Source organism: Pygoscelis adeliae, unplaced genomic scaffold (genome assembly GCF_000699105.1).
Source record: "Pygoscelis adeliae isolate BGI_AS28 unplaced genomic scaffold, ASM69910v1 Scaffold38, whole genome shotgun sequence".
Taxonomy (NCBI): domain Eukaryota; kingdom Metazoa; phylum Chordata; class Aves; order Sphenisciformes; family Spheniscidae; genus Pygoscelis; species Pygoscelis adeliae.
This window is the reverse complement of record NW_008825614.1, coordinates 6,503,737-6,529,815: the sequence shown is the minus strand read 5'-3', so window position 1 is coordinate 6,529,815 and position 26,079 is coordinate 6,503,737. Positions and strand designations below refer to the sequence as shown.

Here is a 26,079-nt window from a genome sequence, read left to right as displayed (position 1 = left end):
GGCATCCTGGCCTGTATCAGAAATAGTGTGGCCAGCAGGAGCAGGGAAGTGATCGTGCCCCTGTACTCGGCACTGGTGAGGCCGCCGAGTACTGTGTTCAGTTTTGGGCCCCTCACTACAAGAAGGACATCAAGGTGCTGGAGTGTGTCCAGAGAAGGGCAACGAGGCTGGTGAGGGGCCTGGATGAGGAGGGGATGGGGGAACTGGGACTGTTTAGCCTGGAGAAAAGGAGGCTGAGGGGAGACCTCATCACTCTCTACAACTACCCAAAAGGAGGTTGTAGCGAGGTGGGTGTCGGTCTCTTCTCCCAAGTAACTGGCGAAAGGACGAGAGGAAATGGCCTCAAGTTGTGCCAGGGGAGGTTTAGATTGGATGTGAGGAAAAATGTCTTTCCTGAAAGAGTGGTTAAACATTGGACCAGGCTGCCCAGGGAAGTGGTTGAGTCACCACCCCTGGAAGTATTTAAAAGACGTGTAGATGAGGCGCTTAGGGACATGGTTTAGTGAGCATGGTGGTGTTGGGTTGACGGTTGGACTTGATGATCTTAGAGGTCTTTTCCAACCTTAATGATTCCATGATTCTACACAGGATGCATGTTTGCCATTAGGATTCACTCAGAAATGCTGCCAGCAAATGTGCAGAGAGGCAGAGGGCTCCTGTGTTACTTCTGTCTCCTGCAGGAGAGGGTCCAGATTCCAGCTTTGTCTGTCAAGCTCCTTTTTTCCATCCTTTAGTAATTATTTAATCACATTCTTCTTCAAGCCATGAACTTGAGGATCCATACCCATGTTCTTGTGGCCAATCATCCTTTCCCAGTCTTGGCCCTCTCCTTGCTTAATTCCTCTCTGTTCCTCCATCCTCAGTTCCCAAATGCGGTTTTGCTCTTTTAAAATCTTCAGTCCCATTCAATGTCATGTCCCAGCCTCACCTTTTCTCACCTGTGGCCTAGTTTTCTTAGCTGTTCATTTATCTACTCTCTCTCTTTTTCCATGCAATTTTTCGAGGGCACTGTACCTGCTCTGTAATGACGGAACTGCAGATGGAAAAGGAGCCTTTTTGTGTTGCTGGAAGCAACAGGTTTCCAGCCTTCCCTCCCGTGGGAGTCTCCATCCACTGCTCCTGTAGGTAGTCTTAAGTTGTCCCTCCTTTGCAGCACAGGGCTTGGGTGGTCCTTAGCTCTGTAGAGTCCCTGTCAATCTCCTGTTGCTCCTTCTGGCCGCTCACCTCCTCCTGCAGTTCCTTCACCAGCAGCTTGGCGCTGCAGCCAGAGAACAGCTCCCACCAGCACGGCCACTGCTGTCCCCAACCCCAGGGAGAGACACCAGACAAGCCCTGCAGCCAGAGACCTGGTCTGCAGCATCCTTCCTCTGGAGCTCTGTGTGGGTCAAAGTCTCTGCTGTCCACAGGGGCGGTTTCTGCACCCCGTGATGAAGGTTGTGCCATGTGGCATGTCACCATCATCACTGTATAGCCTTCAGTGCAGGTTCTGGGCTCTCTTTGCACCCTGCTGCAACAACTGCTGTAGCTTTATCCGCCTGCTGTGCTCTGCAAGCTGTGCTCCTGCTCCTGGCTATAGAGCTCACCCACAAACACAGCAATGTCTCTCTGAACTTGTTCCGGCTTGAATTCCTCCATCTGGAGCGTAGGGGTACACAACATCCCAGATGCAAACTTCCTAGAGCCTTGTCAATATATCTTTTTATAAAACTGTCTACCCTGATGTAAGTGTGATCAAGAATTTTCGTTGTTGTTGTTGTTGTTTTGGTTGTGTTGTGGGGTTCTTATGACTATATAATTTTGGGAGGCCATTCCTGTTACCAAATCGTTCATAATTTCTAAATAGTGAACCTCCACCAGAAGTTGTTATTACTGTCTGCTGAGGTAAATTGTAAGGTAGGTGTCGCACCAAGGTGGAAAAAAATGAACCAGTGGAGGTGCTATGTTTTCAGTGACTTTTGAAGGAGCTTTTTCAGCAGTCTTTGGAATCAAGGGTGATGGACTACTAATTTATATTGCTAAATTTAATTTCACTCCCTTATTTCAACCCTCAGGGTTATCCATTGTTTTTTCTACCAGACATTTCATTTTTTTCCTGTATTGATGATGCCCCCTTATTATCTTTAAATTTTGTAAGCACTCTCCTAATGCTTCTGCTGTTATGGTTAACGAAAATACTACATACAATGACCCAAGACTGATGGTATCTATAAAAGGTTTGTGAGTTCTGAGCTTTCAGTTCTGCCATCGCAATCCTCCCACTAGCCAGCTCCCAACAGATCTTTCATCTTTTATACTCATCCCATCTTTTAAACTGTAACTAAAATGCCGCAGCCTGCATCTTTTCATGCATACTGCCCTTCCTTGTCCAGGAAAAAAATCTTAAATTGGGTTTATTATTTACTGTTAATTTTTATAAATTTACGTAACTTGTATATAAATTATTATTAAATGATAAAATACATCTTTTGCCATATCTCTTCTGTGACATGTCATTAGTTGCTTCTCTTTCTGAATGGGTTTAAAAGTTGGTGTCTCAGCTGAGCCTTGTACATGTCTCTTTGTACAACAGTAGAATGCCCTTGCAGATATAATAGTATTAAGATCTTTCCTGGACGTAATGTTCTGACTGAAGGGTACTATGGCAAACAGACAAGGGGGTGCTTTCACCCAAAATAGTGGCTCAGACCTGTGCTCTCCAAGCTTAGAGAAAGTATCTGGGGATTTTTCATGTTCAACAGAATACACTGGCTTCCTGTTATCTGTCTTAGGGACTTACCTAACAGGTTTATGGAGTTTGAAGGGATCCTGAGCTTCCTTCCAGGGCAGAAAGAGAGAAAATAAGGATTAAAACTCATTGCAGCATGAGCTTCATTTTGTCCCCTCTCCCTTTTGTAAACTAAGCATACATCTTCTGCATTTAGTTATCTGTGCTCTTACACTAGGTGAATTTTGAAAGCTTTGTCTGGAATTCCTTATATTCTACACGGAGGGGAAAAAAAAAAATTGTTAAACCCAGGGTAGCTGATGCTTTGTGACTTTGCGTTTTTTCTCTGAAAGCATTTAGAGTGCAGTCAAAATGGGGTTATTTGTGCTTATTTGAAGCTCCATCAAGTCAGGGGAGGGATGATGATAAGGTATGAAAGTTAGTTCTCACGGAACCAAATGCAAGGTTAGCCTTATGCTCCTTCTGCTTCTGTTATCTAAATAACTGAGCTCTGTTTCTTCTGGTGTCATTTTGGTATTTTTAGGCTACAGGTTGGTCTATACAGCTGGTTGAAGCAAATCAAGGAAGTAATGAAAACACAGTTGCTTTTTGCAATGCAGTGGAGAAGTAAGTAATGAAAAAAAACTTTATTCAGCCAACTATGACATTTCACTTATTTCTTTTCATTGGATTGGTTACCTCTGCATTCCTGAAGAGTGCCATAATTCCAATATTTATTTAAGTATGGAAATGCTCCTAATTTTGGTTTAAAGATTAAAATCCACAATGGAATGTTAATTCCAAAAATATTTTCTCCCTTAGCTGTCCCCTTTATGAGTGATAAATACATTTACCTCTTCAGTGTTGACAGTTTATAGTGTGTGAAACTTAAGATCCATTTTATGCCGTTGTCTTGGACAATATTAGTGCCTGTGTAGCTCGGAGCAGGAAAAAAGAATTGGAGGAACTGACTGGCTGAGAACAGAATCACTACATACTGTCATGATGAAAAGTGAGACTTAACAAGCAACAAAAACTCGTTTTAATTATTGTTTACCGTTACAGTTAATAGCGTGGCTTAATGGGATAGAACATTTTTACTTTCTTAATCTTCTTCAGAAAAAGAAATTGTGCTGAAATCCAAGAGCACTAAGAAATACAAGTTTTTAGACCATCTGTGCAGATTCATTTTCCTTTGTACATATTAATTGATAACACTATCAAGTTATTAGCACAAATGCATGCTCTTTCCCCCAGAAAAGTCATCGGAAAATGGGATGCTGCTTTTTTTTTTAATTAGACTTTAATGAATTGACTGTATTCAAGGTCAGCCAAGCCTGCTTCTCTTAAAAGAAAAAAAGTTTGATGTTGCCCTGAAATTACTAGTGAATATATTATATATTCATACGGGGTAGATGGTCAGCTTCAAAACATACTCATTCACATGCGTCTCAGTTTTCCTTTTTTTCCACAGTTCATCAGTCTGAACCCCAACCCAATTCTACTAACATCAGATTCATGAAGGCACATTCCACATGACAGGCTTTCTTCTCAGATATTGAGATTTTTTTAATGTCCAAACATTCTACATTTAACTTTACACTCTAATTATAGGAAAAGCTTTCTATTGATTTTTTTTTTTTTGGTGAATAAATGAATTTATTTACAGGGCTAAAAAGATTAATAGAATTAAGCCATTCCTGTTTTGCAGTAACTTGTTTAGTGTGCATCACTAGCAAATACTCTTAAAAAGAAAAGAACCACCACCTTTGCTTTTCTTCTATCAAAAAAAAGGGAAAACATTCTTAGGACAAAATGTCACAGCAAACAAAAGACAAAAAAATGCCATAAATTTGCAAATAACTAACATATTCAGTCTTGCCAAATGAGCATCCTTCCAGTCCGCAAAGAATCTCAATAACTGGCAGTTTTATGCATCAGAGGCAAGAGGTATAATTCAAACTCTGTCATGCAGACTTGCACCTCCAGCACGCAGCTCAAATAGAAACCCATCATGTTTTTCTTTAGGTAATATTTGTACAGGTAGCAATCTATAATTGAAACATTTCATTGTACACAACTGTAAAGCAGTTTTCAAAATCCATTTATCAGGTTACTTCTACAATTATGGATATAGCTATAGTGAACGTTCATCCATGGGTGGCTTCAGAACACATCCTAAAGCGAGTTTGATACCAGAAGATGCCAAGCTGATAGTCTCAGGGATCAATGCTGCAAAATGAAGAGTTCCTCCACCTCCTACTGACTTTCAAGAATGTGCTCTGCACTGCAGAGAAATACATAGCATTATGAAATGCTGTGAAATAGCAAATCCCTATAAATGTTAGTACTTTCTGCATACGCTGAATTGTTGCCCCACAGAAAGCAAGTAACACAAGATTTTCGTCATGTAAAACTTGTGTACTACTTCAGTTATGCCTTGGAAGACCTAACCTTTCAAAATTTTGAGGTGGGCATGTTTTGCCCACCTCCTCAGGCCAGAAGCCCTTTAATCACCTGAAAACAATAGATGGCCATAAATGAGCAACACTTTCTGGAACTGAATGCATTTTTATCTGAAAAGCATAAAAAGCAAATTTCTGTCCCTACATTATCCTGAAATGTAGATAGTGTGGAGGTAGAGAAGGAGATAAGGTTCACGTAGTTTTGAAATGACTGCCAGTAAGCCGGGGAGGTGATTTCATGCCTCGTGTATGTACACAGCCCATTAATTTGATGCTGGAGAAAGGGTAGTGAAGTTTCCAGTCTTACGCACTCCTTGGCCTTCTTATAGAAACAGGTTACAAGAGTGAATTTGGTGATGGGGGAAAGCTTGATGTGTACGTTGTTCGCAAAGAAAATAGACTGACATCAACTACATAGGTCACCAAAGCAGCCTCTGTAGTATAATGATTTTTTTTCCACTATGAGTATAAATCTGTCTCGTACTGGAGGTATTGTCAAGCCTCGTTTTCTCCTACCCCACTGAAACATCATGGCCCCTGGCTTTTCATTATAAGAAATGGGCTGCTTCATTGGATTATTAACTTTGGAAGCTTAGGCTTTTTCTCTTTCTCATGCTATAGAAATACATGGCATAAAAGAGTAGTTCATATTGTTGTTTAAGAGACTTGGGCAGCGGCCCTGAGGCAGGAGGTAACATAGTAATGAAGAACTTCATGTGAGAGAACTATGGCTCAAAATACATTGTAATCAGAGACTATATAAAGTGCTGCCAAATCAGAAGCTACAAAATGCTTCTTGAACTAACAAACGAAGAAGAATGCAGTATGCTTAGTACAGGATGTTTGAGTTTAGCTAGTAAAATTTTCAGGCCAATTAGTGAAATGTAAAGCTTCAGCTGGTACAATACGTACCCTTACCTGCAGCTGCAAAGTGTATTTGCTTAAAAAGCAAGTTTAATCTCAGCTGACAGACATAATACCTGTGACCAGTGTTCATTAGGAAATGGTACCTCAGGAGGAATTAGTTTCTGCAAGCCTTTGGTAATTGGAAGGAGGAGGGGCAATATATTTTATAGGTAATGATATATCAGAGGGACTTAATGACTGTAACAGTTATTGCTCTCTACAGACATTTACATAAATACCCAGGGTTTTAGTAATGAGGATTTCAGATTGGATTCTAGAACACTGAAAATAGGGACAACTTAAGATTTTGCATAGAAAGCATGTTTTTGTATTCATCTTGACTAGCTGTCCTAATCGCAGATGTCTGTGCGTGTGCTCTTGGTTAGTTTTATGTTAAAACTCTGTTATTTAAGCACATACTTGAGCACCGTCATTTCTACTGTGCTCGGTGTACACTGAAGTCCATGTTTAAATTCCTTTTGGCTTCACTGAGGTCAAGCTCAGCAGTGATTCTGTGAAGTTCATGAAGATTTTACTGATGGTTTCCTATTAAGTAAAAGACATAGTTATATGTACGCTATCTGATATGTAGTTATCTCAGTAACGCATGAAAACAAAGTTTGAATTGCTACCATTTTTCTCTCTGTTTGCACAAAATTTTATTCCTAACAGCTCTCTATGTACTATTATTATAGGTATGTTGTAGAATTTTTTTTGTTCTTAAAAGAGAGCTGAAATGCATACCTATTTAGACATAATTTCATCACATGTCCTTTTCAGAATAAGAAATGCCTATCCTGCGTTTGACTTGAAGACAAACACCGGGAAAATCTGGAGTGTTGCAACAAGATTCCCAGACCATATCCTTGGTAAATCAAAGTTCAGGATCAGCGTTTGGACCAATTCTTCACCATATCCTCTGCTTCTTACGCAACGCGGTAAGTGATTGAGGTGTCCATATCCTTCCACAATTCGTTCCATGGAGATGACAAAATGCATTTGTTATCTGGAAAGATACTTGGAGAGCAAGCCTTACGTGGGTCTTGAGTGCATACTTTGTCAAACATGTTTAGCATATTTGCTGTAAAATTAAAGTCACATTAAATATTAAACTTTGCTGATGTCTAGACCTCTACTTTTTTTAGTTACAATTGGGACCAATTCTGGCAGTCTCAAAATGGGCCAACATTCAGACTTTGATTCAGAAGGAATTTAAGCTTGTGCCTAATTTAAAGTGTAGGGGTAATCCCCATATGGTTGTGGAACTTTTCACAGCCTTGACTCTGTTTCTGAATCCAAGACTTCAGAGTCTGCAGTTGCTAAGACTCCTCTGCACCCAAGGTTATGTACAGGTCAGGGAAAGTACATGTTGGTCATAAGTGAAACAGGAGAAATTCCAACTGGGTATAAGGAAAAGGAGAATAATTAAGAATTGGAACAGTTTGCCCACGGAGGTTGTGAAGTCTCCATCCTTGGAGGCTTTTAAGATTTTACAAGACAAAACCCTGAACAAGCTGCTCTGAATTCAGTGTTGACCCTCCTTTGGGGAGGAGGCTGGACTTAAATGGACCTACTGAGATCCTTCCCAACCTGAATTATTCTGTCACTAGTGACTGTGGGAAGTTGCTAGTGCTCCAGTGCATCCTGTATCTGTGGTGAATGGGAGAATATTTGATTCCAGCTCTGGTAATTTTTACTTCTTAAGTCACATAAGCAAAAATAAAATACATTTAAAATATTTTTTCCCCCTCTCTTCCTCTGCTGCTTCATTAAGTGATAGACTTTTTTATGAATCTTTTCTTCAATTGTCAAGGAATTATTTGGCTGTAACAGGCTGAGTTTTAGTTTGTTTGACAGTTTGAAAGCTGAAAATCCAAAGCTCTACAGAATATCAGTCAACATATATTAAAAAATGTATCTTCATAAATACAGTAGCCAAGACTTCCACATTTATTCAAACAAGTTTGGTTACTTGTATTGGGAGCATCTACATATTTATTGGAAAGCGTGGCAAAGTAGTAGATTGAATCATCTTGAATCAATATTTTGTGGATTCCATGAAACAAAGGGCCGAAGATCTCTGGACACTTGGACCAGAAGGTAGTATTTCCAGCACTTCTGTCAGCTAAGCGAGGGCTCCCTGTAATGCAGAAGTCTGAACTACTGACAAATATTTTTATCATATAGCATTGTTTACCTTACAGATTGTTTGATTTTTGGTCTGCATAACTTTATTTACAAAAATGCTTTAGGAGGCCCAGCTAAAACTGAAGGGGATATGAGAAACAGTCCCTATCCTAAACTTGCTTACAGGCTAAGTAAACTATATGATACATTCAAAGAGGGGAGGCAGGGAGGGAGTACACTTTTTTGCCCCATCTAACATAAAGAGCATAAAGAATTGTTCAGTCATGCAAAAACATTTGCAGAGCAAGGAAAGGAAAATGGATCTGTGGAGTGCAAATGAACAATACTAGCAAGTTTCAGGTTTTTTTGAGTGACCTGAAAAAGTGCATGTTACAATTTTAATTCAAGATTCTGTACCATTCTCCTTTTTCTGGTGTACATAAATTTAGCAAGTAAGCACTGCATTTTACACGTCAAACCAGCTATGAGGAGTTGCTTAAAATAGCGAGTTGTCAAAGGGCTAGACTTTTAAAACTAGTATGACTGGTAGAAAATCATGTGGCTTTCTGAGGAAAACAAAAATGGCTTTGCAAAGAAATGAACATTTTCAAAAGGAATTTTTGAATCCGTTGACACATTTGGTTTTCCCTGGGGAAAACCAAACCAAAACAAAACCCAAGCTATCTCTAGTAATCAATGCTGTTTTATTTCAGCTTTGTTTTTGTCACAGCCCCCACCCTAAAAAACGTCAGCTGTCCTCTGAAGTTTTTTTCAGTATCACATTCCCTTAAACTTCCCTGCAAAAACAACTTTACATTTCTATGTTTGTTCTAAAATAATAGCATAGCAGCTCTGGACCAGATTTGCCAGTATGAGTTGGCTGCTCTGGGAGACTGAGTAGTTCAGAACACCATTACACCTAGTGAAACTGGTTGGTTAGGCTCAGTTTGAACCAGTTGTCTGAACCTGGAGCAGTGTAAGTTAGTCAACACACAAGTCTGGGTTACATGTTTAGTTTCTGGGGATTTGTATTTAACTGTAGGTAGTTTCCATTTTTTATATCAAAAAGTTCACTTAAAACTTGTAGTAAGAGATCTTAACAGATGCTAATTTTGAAGCAATAAAGAAATACCGTGAATAAAAAACTGAAAGAAAAATCTACTTTGGCTTTTCTGTTATCAGTTACAGACAATGAGATTGCCTGAGAATTACGGAGGACGTCCAGACTTTATTTTGCATTGTAAAACCATCTCAGTACATTATATGAAATCTTTTCTCTAGAGAGTCAGATATGATTCTCTTTCTGCTAAAGAGAAGTATCTCAGACTTGAAGCATCAATGCTGGTGGTGTATGCCCTGCATGCCTGTAAATACCAAGCTTATCAGACATGTATGCAATTTGACTGCCAGATTATGCAGCTATTCTTTCCTATTTTTTGGTCAGTTCTTCTAAAATGGACAGAGACGAGGTGTATTGGCGGGGCTGGGAAATGGCTTTAAAAGCTGAAGTAGCACTAGAGAAAATTCTCAAAATGCTAGAATATTTCTGAACAGCAGATTGTGCAAATGGACATAGAACTTCTTAATTTATATGCATTATATTTAATATTATATAATATATATTATTATAATGTTGCTATACATAATATTAAATAATATTAATATAATACATATATATAAAATGCATATGAGCATTAATTTACTTCTTGGTTATGGCTAAAAAGGTATGCACAGCAGAAACAATAGCAAGTAAAATTCTGGAGCCTTCTTGTGTCATGAGCAGCAACAGAGTCATGAGTGGCAACAGAGTCAACTTTTGCATCAGGCCATGTTCACACATGGGAAACTTACCAAGATATTAACCAGGAAAATGGAAAAAAAATAAAATTGCTATTTGTCTCTTCTGCTTGGGAAAGTTGCTCGGCTCTTCATTCCAGCTACCTAACAAATTGCTAATTTCCTCTAAATGGACATAGATTCTGTGGCTTTTTGAGCAATTTAAGCAAAATTAAAAAAAAAAAAAATCAGGTGTGGCTTGATCCAATTCCTCTTGATGGAGCTAGTCTGCAGCAGTAGTTAACAAGAATTTCTTTGTAATTCTTTTCTTTGCTTGAGTATCTAGCCTGGAATTCTCTAGCAAGCTACTATTAATTTTTCTTGCTATCTTTATTTACAGCTGGCTGTATTACTCGTGACTTAATTGTAGAGATCCTCCGTTGCACAAATCGATACCCAGACCAGGAGGAATGCCTTCTAAATGTTTGTGGGTCTGATGAATTCTTACAAAAGTAAGTACTTCATTAAGAGACAGTGCTGGGTATGTATTGTGTAATATAAGCTCTGCATTTAATGCACTCTGCTCATGGGCCATGTAAACAGAACCATAGGGAGAGTTAGATTATGTTCCAAACCCTTAACATATAGTATCTGAAACCCCCAGAACACATGGTACTTATGTTCTACAGAGATGATGGTGTGCTCTAGTGCAAGGATTCAGATCCTGGCTCCTTTATATAAGCTTTGTGCAGCCTTGAATAATTTGTTTCACTGTATTGTCCTTCTGGGGGTGTTGGTCGACAGCTGGCTGAACATGAGCTGGCAGTGTGCCCAGGTGGCCAGGAAGGCCAATGGCATCCTGGCCTGTATCAGAAATAGTGTGTCCAGCAGGAGTAGGGAAGTGATCGTGCCCCTGTACTCGGCACTGGTGAGGCCACACCTCGAATCCTGTGTTCAGTTTTGGACCCCTCACTACAAGAAGGACATTGAGGTGTTGGAGCATGTCCAGAGAAGGGCAACGAGGCTGGTGAGGGGTCTGGAGAACAAGTCTTATGAGGGGTGGCTGAGGGAACTGGGGCTGTTTAGCCTGGAGAAGAGGAGGCTCAGGGGAGACCTCATCGCTCTCTCCAACTACCCAAAAGGAGGTTGTAGTGAGGTGGGTGTCGGTCTCTTCTCCCAAGTAACTAGCGATAGGATGAGAGGAAATGGCCTCAAGTTGCACCAGGGGAGGTTTAGATTGGATGTGAGGAAAAATGTCTTTACTGAAAGAGTGGTTAAACATTGGACCAGGCTGCCCAGGGAAGTGGTTGATTCACCACCCCTGGAAGTATTTAAAAGACGTGTAGATGAGGCGCTTAGGGACATGGTTTAGTGGGCATGGTGATGTTGGGTTGACGGTTGGACTCAATGATCTTAGAGGTCTTTTCCAACCTTAATGATTCCATGATTCTATGGTCTTTCTCATCTGTAATACAAAGATGATGCTGCTTCCAATATCTCATAGGAGTCTTATAAGCATGAGGGGATATGCGTATTCTCAAAGGGGGAAATCACCAAAGAGAGGAGAAACGGTATTATACAGCTGCATAGCAGGTGATTTGTCTTTGTATCTCGTTGTAACAGTAGTAAAGCAAATGAAGTCAGCGCTTTGGTGCTGACTGCAAGTTGCAGAAAAACACGTTATACATCCAAACAGGTCTTTCTGAATGTATGTAGTCTACAAGTAAGGAAGTAAATGCTTGGATTCACATTCATTCAAGTAAATTCTTGTGGTTGTTGAAAGCACTACTGGACTCGGCTAGCTGTTTCTTGCCCTCTGGCAGATTAAATTCAGCTGTCAGTGAAAGTGAGCAGATTTTGTGTTGAAGCAGCTGAAGTGCAGGCTCTTGTCAGCTGTGCTGTAGGGACGGTGACTTTCAGCAGAAGGGGAGAAGCTGGCAGTTCTCTGTGGTAACATGTTAAGCTGTAGAAATCACAGCTCATCTGTTAGAGACATAAAAAGTGTTAGATAAAATAGTATACATCTATAATTGAAAAGGAAATTTTTAGCAGCAGTCAAATTTGCAGTATAAAGATTACCTGAACTAGCCCAAAGCAAGTCAGCTTGGTTAATGAAAGTAATGCAGTTGTGACAGCAAGTGTCACACTGTAAATCAGCTTTGGTTTATAGCCAGCTTGGACACTTCTACTCTTACACAGGTACACAGGTCAAATGTTCACATGTTTATGGTGAATTATGCTTTGCAACTAAAGATGAAGACTTCGGCATTTCTGAGCTAACTCTTGTTCAAATCTCCATAAAGCAGGAGGTGGCACAGCAGAGCGCTGTGGAAAGCGTTACAACGCTGGAACTGCTGAGCAGAGAATCAGGTCATACATAAATCTGTTAATTACATAAGAAGGCCAGGGCTTTTTTTTGTTTTCAAGTCTCTCTTCTCATTTCAAACTAATTGCTAAAGAAAATGGAAATAATGAGTCATTGTATTGAGGGTGAGCTCAGTGCATTTCAGTACAGTGTACAGTATGTTCTAAACAGTTTTATTTTCACTGTTGGGAAAAACGCATCAATAGTGGACTGTTTAAATTCCTGCACTTGCAGAATCTCTGCACGTCTCATTAGCAGTGAAACAAGGTCAAAAATGTTCTCAGCTTTTTTTGCTTTGCTCCTTCACTGTCATGCAGAAAGCACTGAGCTGCACTTATGGCCTCAGCAGCTTGTAATTCTATACTATGCCATGCTTTCAGCTCCCTTTCTTCTGCCTTCTCATCAGAGTCCTGTACCTGAAATTTGAAACCCCAGATCATAATGATCCCCCAGCTAGCTTAACATGGTCTGCGGAGTTGCCTCAGGGTGAAATTTTGCCTGTGTTTGGGCTATCTTTTAGCGCATATTGCTTTCCTCGCAATGTTGCTAACAGAGTGATTTGATGTACTTGTGCAGAGTTCTTCCCCAGAAGAGTATTTGGAAATCGTTCAGGGATGAATTCCAGTAGAAGTTCCCCAAGTTATGAGACAGCAAAGGGAATAAATACCGTGCTGCTCCTGCCTTATTGTAATCCAGAAAAAACTGAAGTGAAGCTAAAACATTGACATGATGAATTGTTCTCAGACCAGAGTGGTTTAGCGAACAAGACAACATTGTGAAGATCTGTCAAAAGCTCTCATTTACTATTATATTGGACTGTATTAATGAGCACTGAGCACTTCACCCTGCCTCCTGCAGAAGCACCTGAAAGACTTGATGATTTCTGGAATCCATTTAGCTTCGAATGAGATGGGGAAAAAATACTTGTGTGCTAATGACTGTTACACTCAGCACCACAAGATTTCATCATCCATTATTACCTTCCTAAGGAGATATTCTTGAGCTCACATCTTATCTGACTCACAAGTAGAATATCAGATTTCAAATATCCAAATTTAAAAAAAAATCAGAAGGCTGCGTATAGGCTACAGGTCAGTCCATAACTAATAGAGCCATCTGTAAAATTCTGATTTGGAATCTCATTTGGTTTCTGGTCTTTAAGTTCATTTTGTTTACTGATCAGAAATCCTGTCCTTGCCTCAACCTGCAGGCTTTCTTTTTCTTCCTATGCTTCCTCTTCCCACAAGATTTTCTTACAGCACCTGTGGAAGCTATCAGGATTCATTGCCACCTTGTCCCTGCCCCTTCTGTCATTGTGAGGTGTACGTTAGTTACTTGCCTAGTTGATTTGCTGCAGTTCCTTTTTTAGATGTTCACTGTAAGCGCATCTGGAGGCAGAACCCTGTCTGAAAGACAGACTCCGTGAAAGAAGAGAGGAATAAAACCCTATCTGTGTCATCAAATTTTACCACTATTCACAGATGTTTCTGATTTTCGTATCTATAGACCCTCCTTCTCTGGGTTTCCCAGCTGTGGGCGTGCTTTCCACTCCCTTACACTTGTTCTGTTCATGATCATCTTTTATTTCTTGGAGGGCCGTCTGCTGTTTCTAAAAATTATTCGCTTTATCTTATCATCATCCAAACCTTCTACATCTACCTTTAAACCTTGCTTTCACAGTTTCCTATCTTTCCTTAGATTTGAATGGGTGCTCCTAAAAATAATTTTATGATGCCCTTCATGAAAGATATTATATAAAAAAAATTAAATTGGGGTTAAGCAACTCGTGTCAAATAACTCCTAACTCTCAATGCCAGCAGCAAGCCAAAACCAACCCTTCTCATGTGACAGCAATGAATTCATCCTCCATTTAGACTTTTTTGCCTTTAGAGCTACAGGCCACAAGCTCAGAGCAGCCTGAAATGCCTAATAAAACAAAGCACATGACTGTATATAAGAATATGGGGCGCTCTTTTTTTTAATTGATCTGTCTGTTAGCAAGAGGTTGCAGGAATACAGACCCAGCAGAGGAATGTAGTCCAAGGATACTTATAAGCTTTATTTCTAAACATGCCTTTTTTTTAAGGCATCGGATTTTTTAAAGGATCTTTTCATATGTATTTTTAATTCCATCCATGCTCCACCATAGTGTAATTTACACAGTTACCTTACTGCTTTGCAATTCCGCCAACATAGTGAGCAGGGGCTTGGAATAGAAAAGTCTAAATGCTTATCATTTATGCTCACATGCTTGCCTGTGACCTTATAGATGACATTTTTTTGCCTTACTAATTCTATTCTCTGAGAATTGAGATCTAAATAAGAATTGGTTTTCACTCAAAGTGAGGTTTTAAGCTATTAATTATACACTGGGCAGTGTTATATTCATGCAGATTGGGATCATAAGAAGCAAGCACCTTTTGTATGAATATGTTCTTTGTAAAAAATAAACTTCATTTTCTCTTGTTGCTGCAGATTAAGTTTCTCATTCAGAGATGTAGCTCAGCTGAGTCCCTTTTCAAAAAAAAGTCTGATTGAACTGCATTAGGATTTGGAGCTTATAGTACATCAGAGAACCTTGCTGTGGGGAGGCAAAATCATCTAGTGGTGAGGGATTCTCAAGAGACTGAGGGATTTTTCCCTTTTTCTGCTTCTGATACATTGTGGGACCACAGGCAAGTCACTTTGACCAGTTTATTACCATGGTTCTTAAAGACAAAGACTATCTTTCACTTTGTCTTTTGTCATGGCATTCTCATCAAAGCTGTATTCTCCACGTAGTAATTCCAGCAAAAAATAGGGGGAAAACTGTTGACTTAATAACGTTATAGCATTTCTATTTGTGTTTCCTTTACAGAGCTCAGAGCGCTGTAAACCAGTTACTAATAATCATGCTGTCCTCCAAAGGGGGCTATATTAATTTTATCTTAATAGTACAGGTACAGTAGCAGATCTGCATAGTGTGTTACAGCCTGGGGTATGGCTAAAAGGTAGTCTGTCAATCTGTGGCAAAGCTACACCCCTGTTTCTTGTAGTTCACTTTTCATCTAGACCAGGTTTCCACATTATTTTATTGAGGCATTAATCCATTTTGTCTAGTCTCTTGTGTCACAATACCTGTCAAAACTTTTTTCTTTGTATTTGTGCAAATAAAATCCCCTCATGAAGTCAGCTGTATGGCCAGTGATTTTTCAGGCAGCATTGCTATGTCAATAAAAGATTTGATGATGTATAGTATCTGCCTGACACAGCAGAGCTAACACAAACCACTAGTGTAAATGTACTTACAACCACAAAATTCAACTTCTGTTGGTGTAGCTTGTTTTGCCTGGAAGCATGATGACGTGGAATAGTTATACTGGCAAAAGATAGTTTTTATACATCTGTGGTACAAAATTGTAACTACAGAGGAGGGTATAGCTATACCAATTTACACTAGCAGAACACTCCTCTGTATTGGTATAGCTATACCAATTGGCTTGGTATAAAGTTGGCATTGCAATAGGAATCTTTACGCTGGAGGAATCAGGAAAAAAGTGACTCGGGACTCACAGATGTGTTTCTTTGTAATTTTCTTGTTACTACAGCTGTCCTAAGGTTGAAGGTAAGGCAGAATGGAAAGAGCAGGAATAATGGCAGGGTAAAAGGTAAAAAACAGGTGTGAGGCAGTTCTAAGGGATGCAAGGATCATGGGAGAGTTCATCATTAAAGTCACGAGGCAGATGTGATTAGGTGAAATGAGGAGAGGAACAAGTTTCAAGAAAGCCATGGGTAGGCACAATACAGATATGAGCTGAGGAGCAACAGAAGAGAATCTATGCATTGGTACAGTCCCAGGAACTGGGAATCAGTCACTTGGACTTTTGCTTGTAAAGGGATTTGAGAAGGGTTGAGGCATAACAGTGATATACACTTTCCTCCAGTACAGGTATTTCACTGTGTTGGTGTTAACTTCTCTCACTCTTACATCCGTACTTTATGCTCTTAAAATCAAGGAATTATGCAAATGTATGGAAGCGCTATCAGAGGACCTTGCTTTAGGTATTTGTAATGTCAGATGGAAATGGATTTGTCCTCTGTGACCTTTAATGTATTTGTTTTAAAAAAAAGTCCTTTATCTACACTTACACCTTTTGTGACCTCTAACGGAGAGTGTGTATTTTACTTAACTATGGTGTAGTGTAGATGCAGAACATTTACAAGATATATGAATTCACTGTAATTGTGCTGAATGGCAATTATGTACAGCACATTTATTTAAGTTTAACCACTCATTTGCGCTGGGGACCTCTGCTGCCATGTGAGATATGAGTCTCTCCCCAAAGTCACACTTTCCATGATTTATTCATAAGGCAAGTGTTTTTTTGGAACTAAATCCAGCCAGTTTATTCAGACATTCCATCAAAAGCCCTTTTAGGTAGAAAGAAACACAGTTTACATCTGAATTTTGAGTTTTCCATGGCACTTGACAAACCAGAAAAGAATCATCTCTCCTTCATGGCCCAGGGAGTTCTGAAACAACTTACCATGCTGTAAATCTGTATAAATATGGAATATCCTTTTTGGCACTTGTGTGGCTGGAGGCTTGAAAAAAGCAACATGAATCTAATGGAACACACACTAGAGTTGTAACTGATGATGCATATTAACTTGTTTTGGTGATGAATTTGCCTTTGGAAAAATCTGTCATTTTTCCTACCCATTAATCCCAATGGATTTTTTTAAATGTAAAAAGATGTTTGCCTTAACTCTGAAATAATTTTTGCATTATTTCACCTGATTAAAACAAAAAGTGGAAGGGAAACACTGAAATTTATTTTTGTTCCAAGTAATTTTAAGAGAGTGATAAACTATAACTTAAAGAAGTTGCCAAGAGTGATAAGTGGACTAGAAGCTACTCTGAAGAGGCAAATAAGAATAAGGAATTCCCCTGTCATGGGGTGCTAGAGCATCCTTGACCAGCAGAGTACTTTGTAGGAACCACTCCAGCTGAGTGAGTAGAGCTCTGCATCTGACCTTAGCTGGCATATGATTTGAGAAGGAGGAAGACCGACTCACAGCTTCTTTTACCATCTCTGTGAGCTGCACAGGGTGAGGACTTTGATTTCTTTGAGAACCAAGGGTCACCTGTCTTAATGTATCTGATTTTCAAACTTACAGTTAATATTTGATTTTCAAGCTGGGTATCAAACACTACAAGTCATTCTGCAGTTGAGCATTCATAACCAAGATACTTTGTTTAAATTGCAATAATTTGGGTTCGAAGAATACTCATGAATAATCTCAAGGTTTGGGCGCATGTGCAGTTTGGTTAGAATATTCTTTCTCTGTTTCATTGTTGTTCTATTACAGAACTTAATGGATAAAGATACAACTAAGCAATTATTCTTAAATTGTTTCACCAGAAAATATGCCAGAACCAAACCCCATCAGTTTTCATGGAAGTAGGTGCCAAGTACAGGTTTTATATTATTCAATCTGCTTCGCACTTAGGATTTAGTCCACCGGTGCTTTTAGGAGAACGAGAGAGGAAAAAAAGAAGGAAGTGGCAAGCAGAGATAACCATTTGTCGTTTTTGGTTTTTTTTTTCCCCAAACCACAGTAATCATACTTTGGGCAGCCATGAAAGTCTTCGCAAGGCAACAACCTGCATTCAGCTTCGACTACACAACACTAGTAATTTGAAGCAAAGTTTGGCTCGAACGGTATGTCGTCTTTTTTTCCTCCTCTTTCTTTCAGCATCCCTGAAGGAGTAAAATTCCACCAATCCTTTTATGTAATAACCTGAGTAATAATCAAAGAGAGATTATTTGCTTTCCTGAGAATGCATATATTATTGCTGATCTCCAGTTGAAGCATGCTGGTGAGCATCTCTGCTTTGCTTCTGTACTTGTATCTAGTGAGTTACTGTAGAGAAGACACAACTAAAAAAAGACCAAAGGTTACCTTTTTAGAAAAAAAATCAGTTTTGTCAGAATTTAATGCTATTTATTTCAGGTGGTCAGAGAAATCTTGGTTTTGATCGGTCTTTCTATGTTTTGAAATACAACCACTCAAAGTACTGTGTAAAATGAATTAGACCTGGATTCCTATCATTATCACTGAAAACCAGGGTAGGCTGATAAAAGCCAGAATCACAGCTGATGTGTTTGTGCATGTGTGATGCATACTTGTGTGCATGTGTGTATGTGCTTGTACGTAGACATGCAGAAATGTTGTCGGTAAGGACATGTAGTCCTTACAGAAAACATTGTTTTATCATCTTAAATCCAGGGAGATTCCTATTCAGATTATTTGAGTTTAAGCAATCTTGCAGTGGATTACTGAGCTTTAATGACACTGACCTATGCTACTAAATGTGAGCTTTATTCCCAGTGGACCACCTTGAACTACTTCTAACCCAAAGTTTGCAGTACAGCAGAAGCTTTGTTCTGGGCAGTATTCACTGGCAGTGTGTTGACTCTGTTCACAGATAGTACCAACTACCTGCTTTGCATAGGTATGCTATCAGCCTGAGTCTGTCAATATATCAGTCAGATGGCAGATTTCTGACATAAAAGGGTAGGAGCTTTTAATTTCTGTTATGTGTCATCATGTGAAACATCGAATTCAATACAATATGTTACCTGGAGCATTAAAAAAGGACTCTAATGAGTCCTTTTTTTAAATATATATTATATTTTTATATATATTATTTTATATATAATATATATATAAAATATATATTTTATTTTTTTAACATTTTATCCAGTTTATAGATAAAAGAATAATTTAGTGCTCATATGTACAATCCTGGCTTAAATTATTGGCGTTCTTCTTTGCCAATATTATTCACTTATTTTTTAAAAAACATTGATTCTTCTTGGTATAGCATCGTCCAAAAGAAAGTAAATTAGGAAACGTGGAAGCTTTCATCACCAGATACTTCTTCAAAAATGACTCAGATCAATGAATTGCCAACTGCTTGCTCTCAGTCTAGAGAAAATAAGTTGATGTTTGAATATATCTTCAGAAGGATGTGAGCAAGTGTCTATCTCGTGTCCTTTCTCACCCCATCCCCATATCACAGCAGCAAAAAGAACATATCCAGTGACCACTGGAATGAGTTTTGTCTTGGGAAAGTGTCTGTGGTACCTTGTTGTCATTTAACTGCAAGTTGTTGAGATTGAGGCAGAAATCACCATGTGATTTCCATTGCCTGCATTAAACAGATTATATGGTCACCATAGTCCTTTCTGGTGTTAGTTCTCTGACAAGACATCCTGTATTAGGAGATGGAAAACTTCATTGTTCCATATAGTGCTGCCAAAGAAGGGCTTGAGAAGGGTGGAGTGTTGGCGATGAGATATAATTATGGATGCACGTAAGTGTGTGTAATGGCGGAAAAATTATTTACCTTTTTTAGGTCAGCATCTCTATCTTTTAAATGGAATAATATATTATTGACCCTTCTGCTGGGCAGTTGAAGGTTTCCAACGTTTTCTGGCCTGAGAAATCAGTGACACGAATTAGAAGTTTGATACGAATGCGTTTTGCTACTTATATGCATATAGCATGTGGTGAAGGTATTTTTTACATGCATGTACTGAAAAGAGGTAGCTTCAAACAACTTCCTGACAATCTCGTCTTCAAAATTGCAAGCCAATGATTCATTCTTTACAAGTTACTTTGTCTTCAAACAGAAAAGCTAAAATATAGAGCAAATGACCTATTTGCTGTATATAGATCTGCTATTACTACAGATTTTCAAATTTATCTGCTTTGGAACCTAATGATATGTTCAGGAGTCTCTTCTGAAGCTTTAAAGCTTGTTTGTGTGCTAAGGAAGCAAAACTCTATACTAATGCCACCTGGAGACTGCCTTCATGATTCTTGCTTACCTTACATAACACTGTTGAAATCGGGATGCATAGTTAAAAATCTCTGTACATGCAAATTACTATTATTTTACTATTATGCTTAATAACCAATATAAGTGGATACTTATAAGTAATGTGCAACTAATTTTTTTTTAAACCAGACAGCTTATGAACTTTGGCCAATAACTAAATGTTCACAATTCTTTTGTGAATTCAGCTGAAAAACATGTTTTTTTAAGGTGAACACTTGCTTTCTTTCCTTTTGTGGGAAGCTGGCATTCTTTTATGAAGTATTCAGAAAGAGGAGATTGTCTTGAACTCAGCAGTTACAAGCAAGAAATTTGGCCTGGGGCTTTACATGGAATCACAGGTCTTTCAGCCACTGGGTGACCTTTAATTTGATTTTGGGTTTTTTGAGACATGAGATTTAGCAGCCTTAACACTCTTGAACAAAAGTCTTGTAAGACCTGAATTTTCAAGATGCTAGATTCCTAGTAAACTTCCAAATAAAGCTTATACAGAGAACGTAACGTTATCTTTATGATACAGAAACATATTGAAGCTCAGTTTTATACTGTCTAGCCAGACAAAGAGCTTCTATTGACAGGAGTGGCAATTCTACACCTTGCAGATTTTTCTTCACACATTGAAATCTTGAGAATGAAATGAATGTGGAGAAAATCCAATAGTCCTCTTGTAAAATGGTGGCCCAGTGTACATGGGTTACAATAATACTGAATAATGACTGCTAGATTTGTTTTGACTGCACACCTGTCCTACTCTGAATTTTAACCTAGGTGGTCTTTAAGAGGCAACTCTTAAGCACAAACTCCACAAGTTGTAGTGGGTCAGAAGTGTTAAATTCCTAGTGGCTGGGTGGTGTTTAGGAAGAAATGCGCAGTGGAACAGTGTAGAAGCAGAAACCTTTATCCAGATAACATTTCCAGGGAGTGCTCTGCTGATCCAAGAGACCTATTTTTTTCAGAGTTGTTCCCACACACTGATTATCTGGGTAAAGCATGAATCTTTGCAGTGGCGAAGCAGCAAAGAACACTTACGGGTTTCTAACAAGAGCCTCACTTGCTTCCAGACAGGGATTTTTGGATTAAAGCAGCCAGCAAGCAATATTTCCTGACAATTAAAAAACACTTTTATTTTCATATATACCGGTGTTAATATTTTACCGGGCATAATGAGTTAAGCATTAACCTTCTGAGCATAATCACAGACAAGAAAAGTCAGTGGTCCATCATGATAAGAAGGTGGGGGTTTTTTCCATGATTTAAATGTTTGTGACTTTTTAGAGGGATTGTGTAGTACCTCAAATAGAAGGGAGCCTTTACTTGTGTTTAAGTATCCCTAGAAATTGTACTGCTGTGAAATGCTTCATGTTCTATTAATATCCTCAAAGTCTCCTTCAACTCTGTTGCAGTTTGACAGGTCTAAATGAGGTTTAATATATTGCAATGCACTGTGGAGGCCAGGAGCAGAGACCTAGTGTCTCTTGACGTTTCACATTTTGGAAATGGTTACAATTACCAGGCAGAATGATTACAAACAAACAAAAATAGTCTTTCAGGCAGTTAACTAACAAGCTTGGAGGACAAACTAGCAGTGTTCAGACCATTAGGTAACATTTATTGTCTCAAAGAATTTGTGGAACTATAATTAATAACCCACAATAGGGTTTAACCAGGAAGGGTGACATTTTAAGATATCTTCAAGTGAATTATTGATCACCCCTTTACGGTAACTGACACGACTCTGAAAGCTTCAGGCCATGAAGTTATTCAGGTTACTAATAATAGCAAAGAACATGAGCAGCTCTTGAGCTGGCATAAGTCATATGAGTGTGAAACCCAGAGTTTTCTTCCAGCTCCAGGGCATGCTTGTGGCAGAGCACTTGTATCGGAAAGGAGAGGTTCTGCTCGCAGGCAGGAGCACCAGCAAGTCTGTCAGGACCAGATGAAACCTAATGGAGGAGACACGGACTATGGTGCATTGAAATCTGCAGTGTTTCCTTTTGCTCTGGACCCAGTTCTGTAGATCTCTTTGGATCTACTGAAACCTGCTCCAGCCACGCTGAATTCAAGGATCTGAGGTAGTCTACACTGAGCTCAGTCAATTTTGTTGTTGCTGTTCTCTGAAACTTGCGGCTTTGGTCGTAAAATGTATTTGAAAGTCACAGACTTAGAAGCAGTTTATGGAAAATAAATTTCCTTCCCTCAGAATTCATACAAAAAGATGTGAAAATAGTGTGATTTTAAAAAAAAAAGGCACAAACTTTGAGACTTTTAAGATTCTTCAGCTATCTCAGACAGTTATGTACACATGCAGCTACTGTTTATTTTTGTGAGTTAATCTGCGCTCACTCGTGGGGAGAATTTGACCTGTGATCTATAGGATCCTTCCAAATTTTGAACTTTGGAATATGTTCTTTTCTAGAAATCTCCACTAAGGTTGTAGTTTAACTAGTGCCACAGAAACATATTCATATCTTGACAGCCCTTCTATATAATAATCACCCACATGTATTCAGGTGCTAAATAATTCACATACACCCACCTTTTGCCCTAGTCCATCAGATCCCCTTAAGCTTCTGGGTTCCTATCAATCACACATACCTAATTTCTCTCTAAGCTTCAGGGGTCCCTCCTTCAGTCTGTGTCACATTGTTTCCAAGTTCATCCCTCCCTGTCCTCTAGTCCTGCCAGTATATGAGATCAAGGAGGAAGTTTATCATTTATCAATCTTGTTCTGTAGCTCAAGCCTTGTCCCTGTGATTGCTCAGTTCAGATGTGCTCTGCTATTTGTAAGGTCTCCAGAGGTGGCAGTGTGACAACTAAGCATGCAATGACATTACAAAAACGCAGGGTGGATTTTGCAGAACATGTACACTACTCACCTGTAGGGTAACACGACTTTAAAAATTAAAAAAAAAAAAGGGGGGGGGATATGATCTACTGAAAGTCAAGATGGATGTGATTGACTATTGCTCTGTCTAGAAGTAGCAAATTCAAATCATGATATTATAGCAAGCAACTGTGGAGTGCTTGGTGCTATTTCCTTCCTGGAATGCATGCTTCTGATTATGGTAGCACTACAAAATATTCTCAAGTCTTGTGATGTTATACCAGTCCTCTAGCATGCATTGAAGCAGCATGATAGCTGTCAGAGGTCAGGTGCTCCAAGCCTCAGAGTATGGTGTGGGCAGAAGACATAAATTGTGAGCAAAACCAGCAGTTATTAGGTCAGAGCCATATGTAGCACAATTAGTGCTGCACACAGGAAATTGGCATCCATAAGCTATTCTTGTATGTCTCATAATCACTTTTGTAGAGGCAACTCAGTGGGGTTCAGAGACAGATTCTGAAATCTGTCCGAAGAAAGAAAAGACCATCTACTCTCAAATGCATCCCCTAACCCCCAAATACTTACCCTGTCTTGTCCTCTAAAATAACGTTTAACGCACTCATGTCAGTACACTGAGATAAGGAACACAGGTGTTTGTATAAGATCAAATGCTCAGACAAAGTGGAGCTTAGTGCTTAGGTCTAAGACACATACATACAAGGCTTAATGCATGAGACTGTTTTTCTTACCTTCACCCCCTTCCATTTCATTCATCTAATTCATCTTTCATGTATTGCCACTATGTGATAAAAGAGATAGTAGCGCTCCAGATGGGAATTCTTTACAGAACATCTATAATGTATCTAGCTCAGCAAGATCCTGCTCCTTAAATGGTGTTATTGCTAAATCTCTATATAGTGATCTAAAGCAGAACTAGTGTGAATTAATTCACATGTCAATTAACATATTTAAATCGAATTCAACCATAGCAGAGACACAAGTTGCTCAGGAATGTTAGCTTTAGACCACCACCATACTTCAATTAAGTAGAAAAAATTGCTAGTGTGGTCACCTTATTCTGAACAAGCTTTCAACATTTGAATTCACTAACATTCAAAATACTAGGAGAAGGCATTTTTAGCCAAGCAAGTAAAAGAGTGGGGGGTTTTCTTTAGAAAATACAAATTTTCTTTAAAATTCTGTTTAAGAGGGGGAAAAAAATCATGAATCATATTTCATCACTGTTGGATTATGCTGTTCTCATTCTTTTTGAAATTTTGTTTATTGTATGAAAGTTATAACAGGAAAAGATGAACAGAAGGTGTTTTTTTTCTTACTGAAATGTTTTGCTTAAGGTTAAACCATTTTGTCTTCCCTTCACAAAGAACTTGTAAGTTTCATTAGTTTAGTCCAGCCTAAAATGGAATCACCTTTCAGATTCTTCTGTATCCTTGGCCAGATGTAATTTCTGTCCTGTGCTTCACCTTTGAGCAAACAAATATTTTAGATCAGTACACACGTAAATAAATTGGCTGTAGCCTGGTCACCTAAGCTGTGCCCATCCCAGCCATCATTTGTCTTTCTAGAGATACTGAGAAAAATAATGTCTGGCAGTTGTCCTAGCCACTATGGAAACAGAAGCTCATCACCACTAGATGCCTATGTGCTGTGCTGCTCTCCTGCTTCTGTTTTTTTATTTAATTCTTTTCTCTCTCATCCCCCACCCCTCCCAGGGTTATACCTGTTCATAAGTGTCATTCCCTTTGTAATCCTTGACCACTGAATTTGCCTTCTGACAAACAACTTTTCCCTGTGAGTTATAGGGATATGGGCTCAACCATGAGTCAGAAAAAGGACAGAATCTTCAGGACATGGTGGTGCCTACAAGCTGGCAGTACATGCCTAGTATGGGCTGAGCTACCTCCACGGGGTGGGAAGAGTTAAGGCATCAAAGGCAACAAATCCATGGGGCTGGAGAAAGGACTGAATCTTAATGGGAACAGGTTTGGTCAGCAGAATGTGTTAAATAAGGCAAAATCACAGAATTGTTTAGGCTGGAAGGGACCTCATGGGATCATTTAGTCCAATCCCCCTGCTCAAGCAGGGTCAGCTGGAACAGGTTGCTCAGGACCGTGTCTGGTCAAGTTTTGAATACCTCAGCAGATATTCAAACCTACTCCACAACTTTTCAGGGCAACCTCTTCCTGTGTTTGATTATGTTCACAATATTTTTTTTTCCTTGTGTTAAGGTGGAATTTCATGTGTTTTAATTTGTGCTCTTTGCCTCTTGTCCTGTCAGTGAGCACTACTGAAAAGAGTGATTCCCTTGTCTTCGTTATTTTCCATCAGATATACATACACATTGATAAGATTCCCCGAGCTTTCCCTTCTCCGGACTAAACAGTCCCAACTCAGCCTCTCCTCATACAAAAAAATGCTTCAGTGCCTTGATCATCTCTGTGACTCTTCACTGAGAGAAGTCCCTTCAGAGGGGTTGCAAAGGATGGTACATAAGTTCTCCATTCTGTTCCCTCAGAAAAGGAAGCAGCAGAGAGGTGGTGGATGCAGACTGATTTCTGATTCATGACTAGTGTATGTTGCCATTGTAAAAGGGTGCCTTCTGCTGACTGTAACAAGAAAGCGGAGGCAGGGTTTACTGAGGCCTGGCTGTAGTCTTAATAGTTGTATTAATGTCACTACTGTGACAATCTGGTTTGGCCTTCTATATAGTACAACCCAGTGTAACATGAGGGAGATTCACAAATAAAATTTCAGACCAAAACATCCTGAACACTCTGAAAGGGGAGCTCCTAAAAGAACGTGCTGAATCTGGAAAATACCAAGCAAATCTCTCCAATATACATTCTCCCTGTCAGAATACTGTATCTCACTATATGCTTCTCTTCCACAGCATGAAGATGACCAAAGACTGTTCAGTGTGAATCAGCTGTTAGAAGACACTTGTGCCTGGAGACTGACTCGGTAAGAACACTGGTATATAACAGTATTTCTGTTTAAAATTGT

The 26,079-nt window shown here is 39.2% G+C and overlaps 1 protein-coding gene across 1 annotated transcript in view; it reads left to right on the top strand.

The window, feature by feature from the left end:
* Positions 1–26,079, top strand: part of PIK3C2G (phosphatidylinositol-4-phosphate 3-kinase, catalytic subunit type 2 gamma) — a 215,084-nt gene that overhangs the window by 6,853 nt on the left and 182,152 nt on the right. Inside the window, exons 2-6 of the mRNA XM_009332846.1 lie at positions 3,249–3,331; positions 6,856–7,013; positions 10,379–10,490; positions 17,946–18,048; positions 25,967–26,037. Of these exons, the coding sequence (XP_009331121.1) occupies positions 3,249–3,331; positions 6,856–7,013; positions 10,379–10,490; positions 17,946–18,048; positions 25,967–26,037 (527 nt within the window). The remainder of the gene's footprint in view (positions 1–3,248; positions 3,332–6,855; positions 7,014–10,378; positions 10,491–17,945; positions 18,049–25,966; positions 26,038–26,079) is intronic.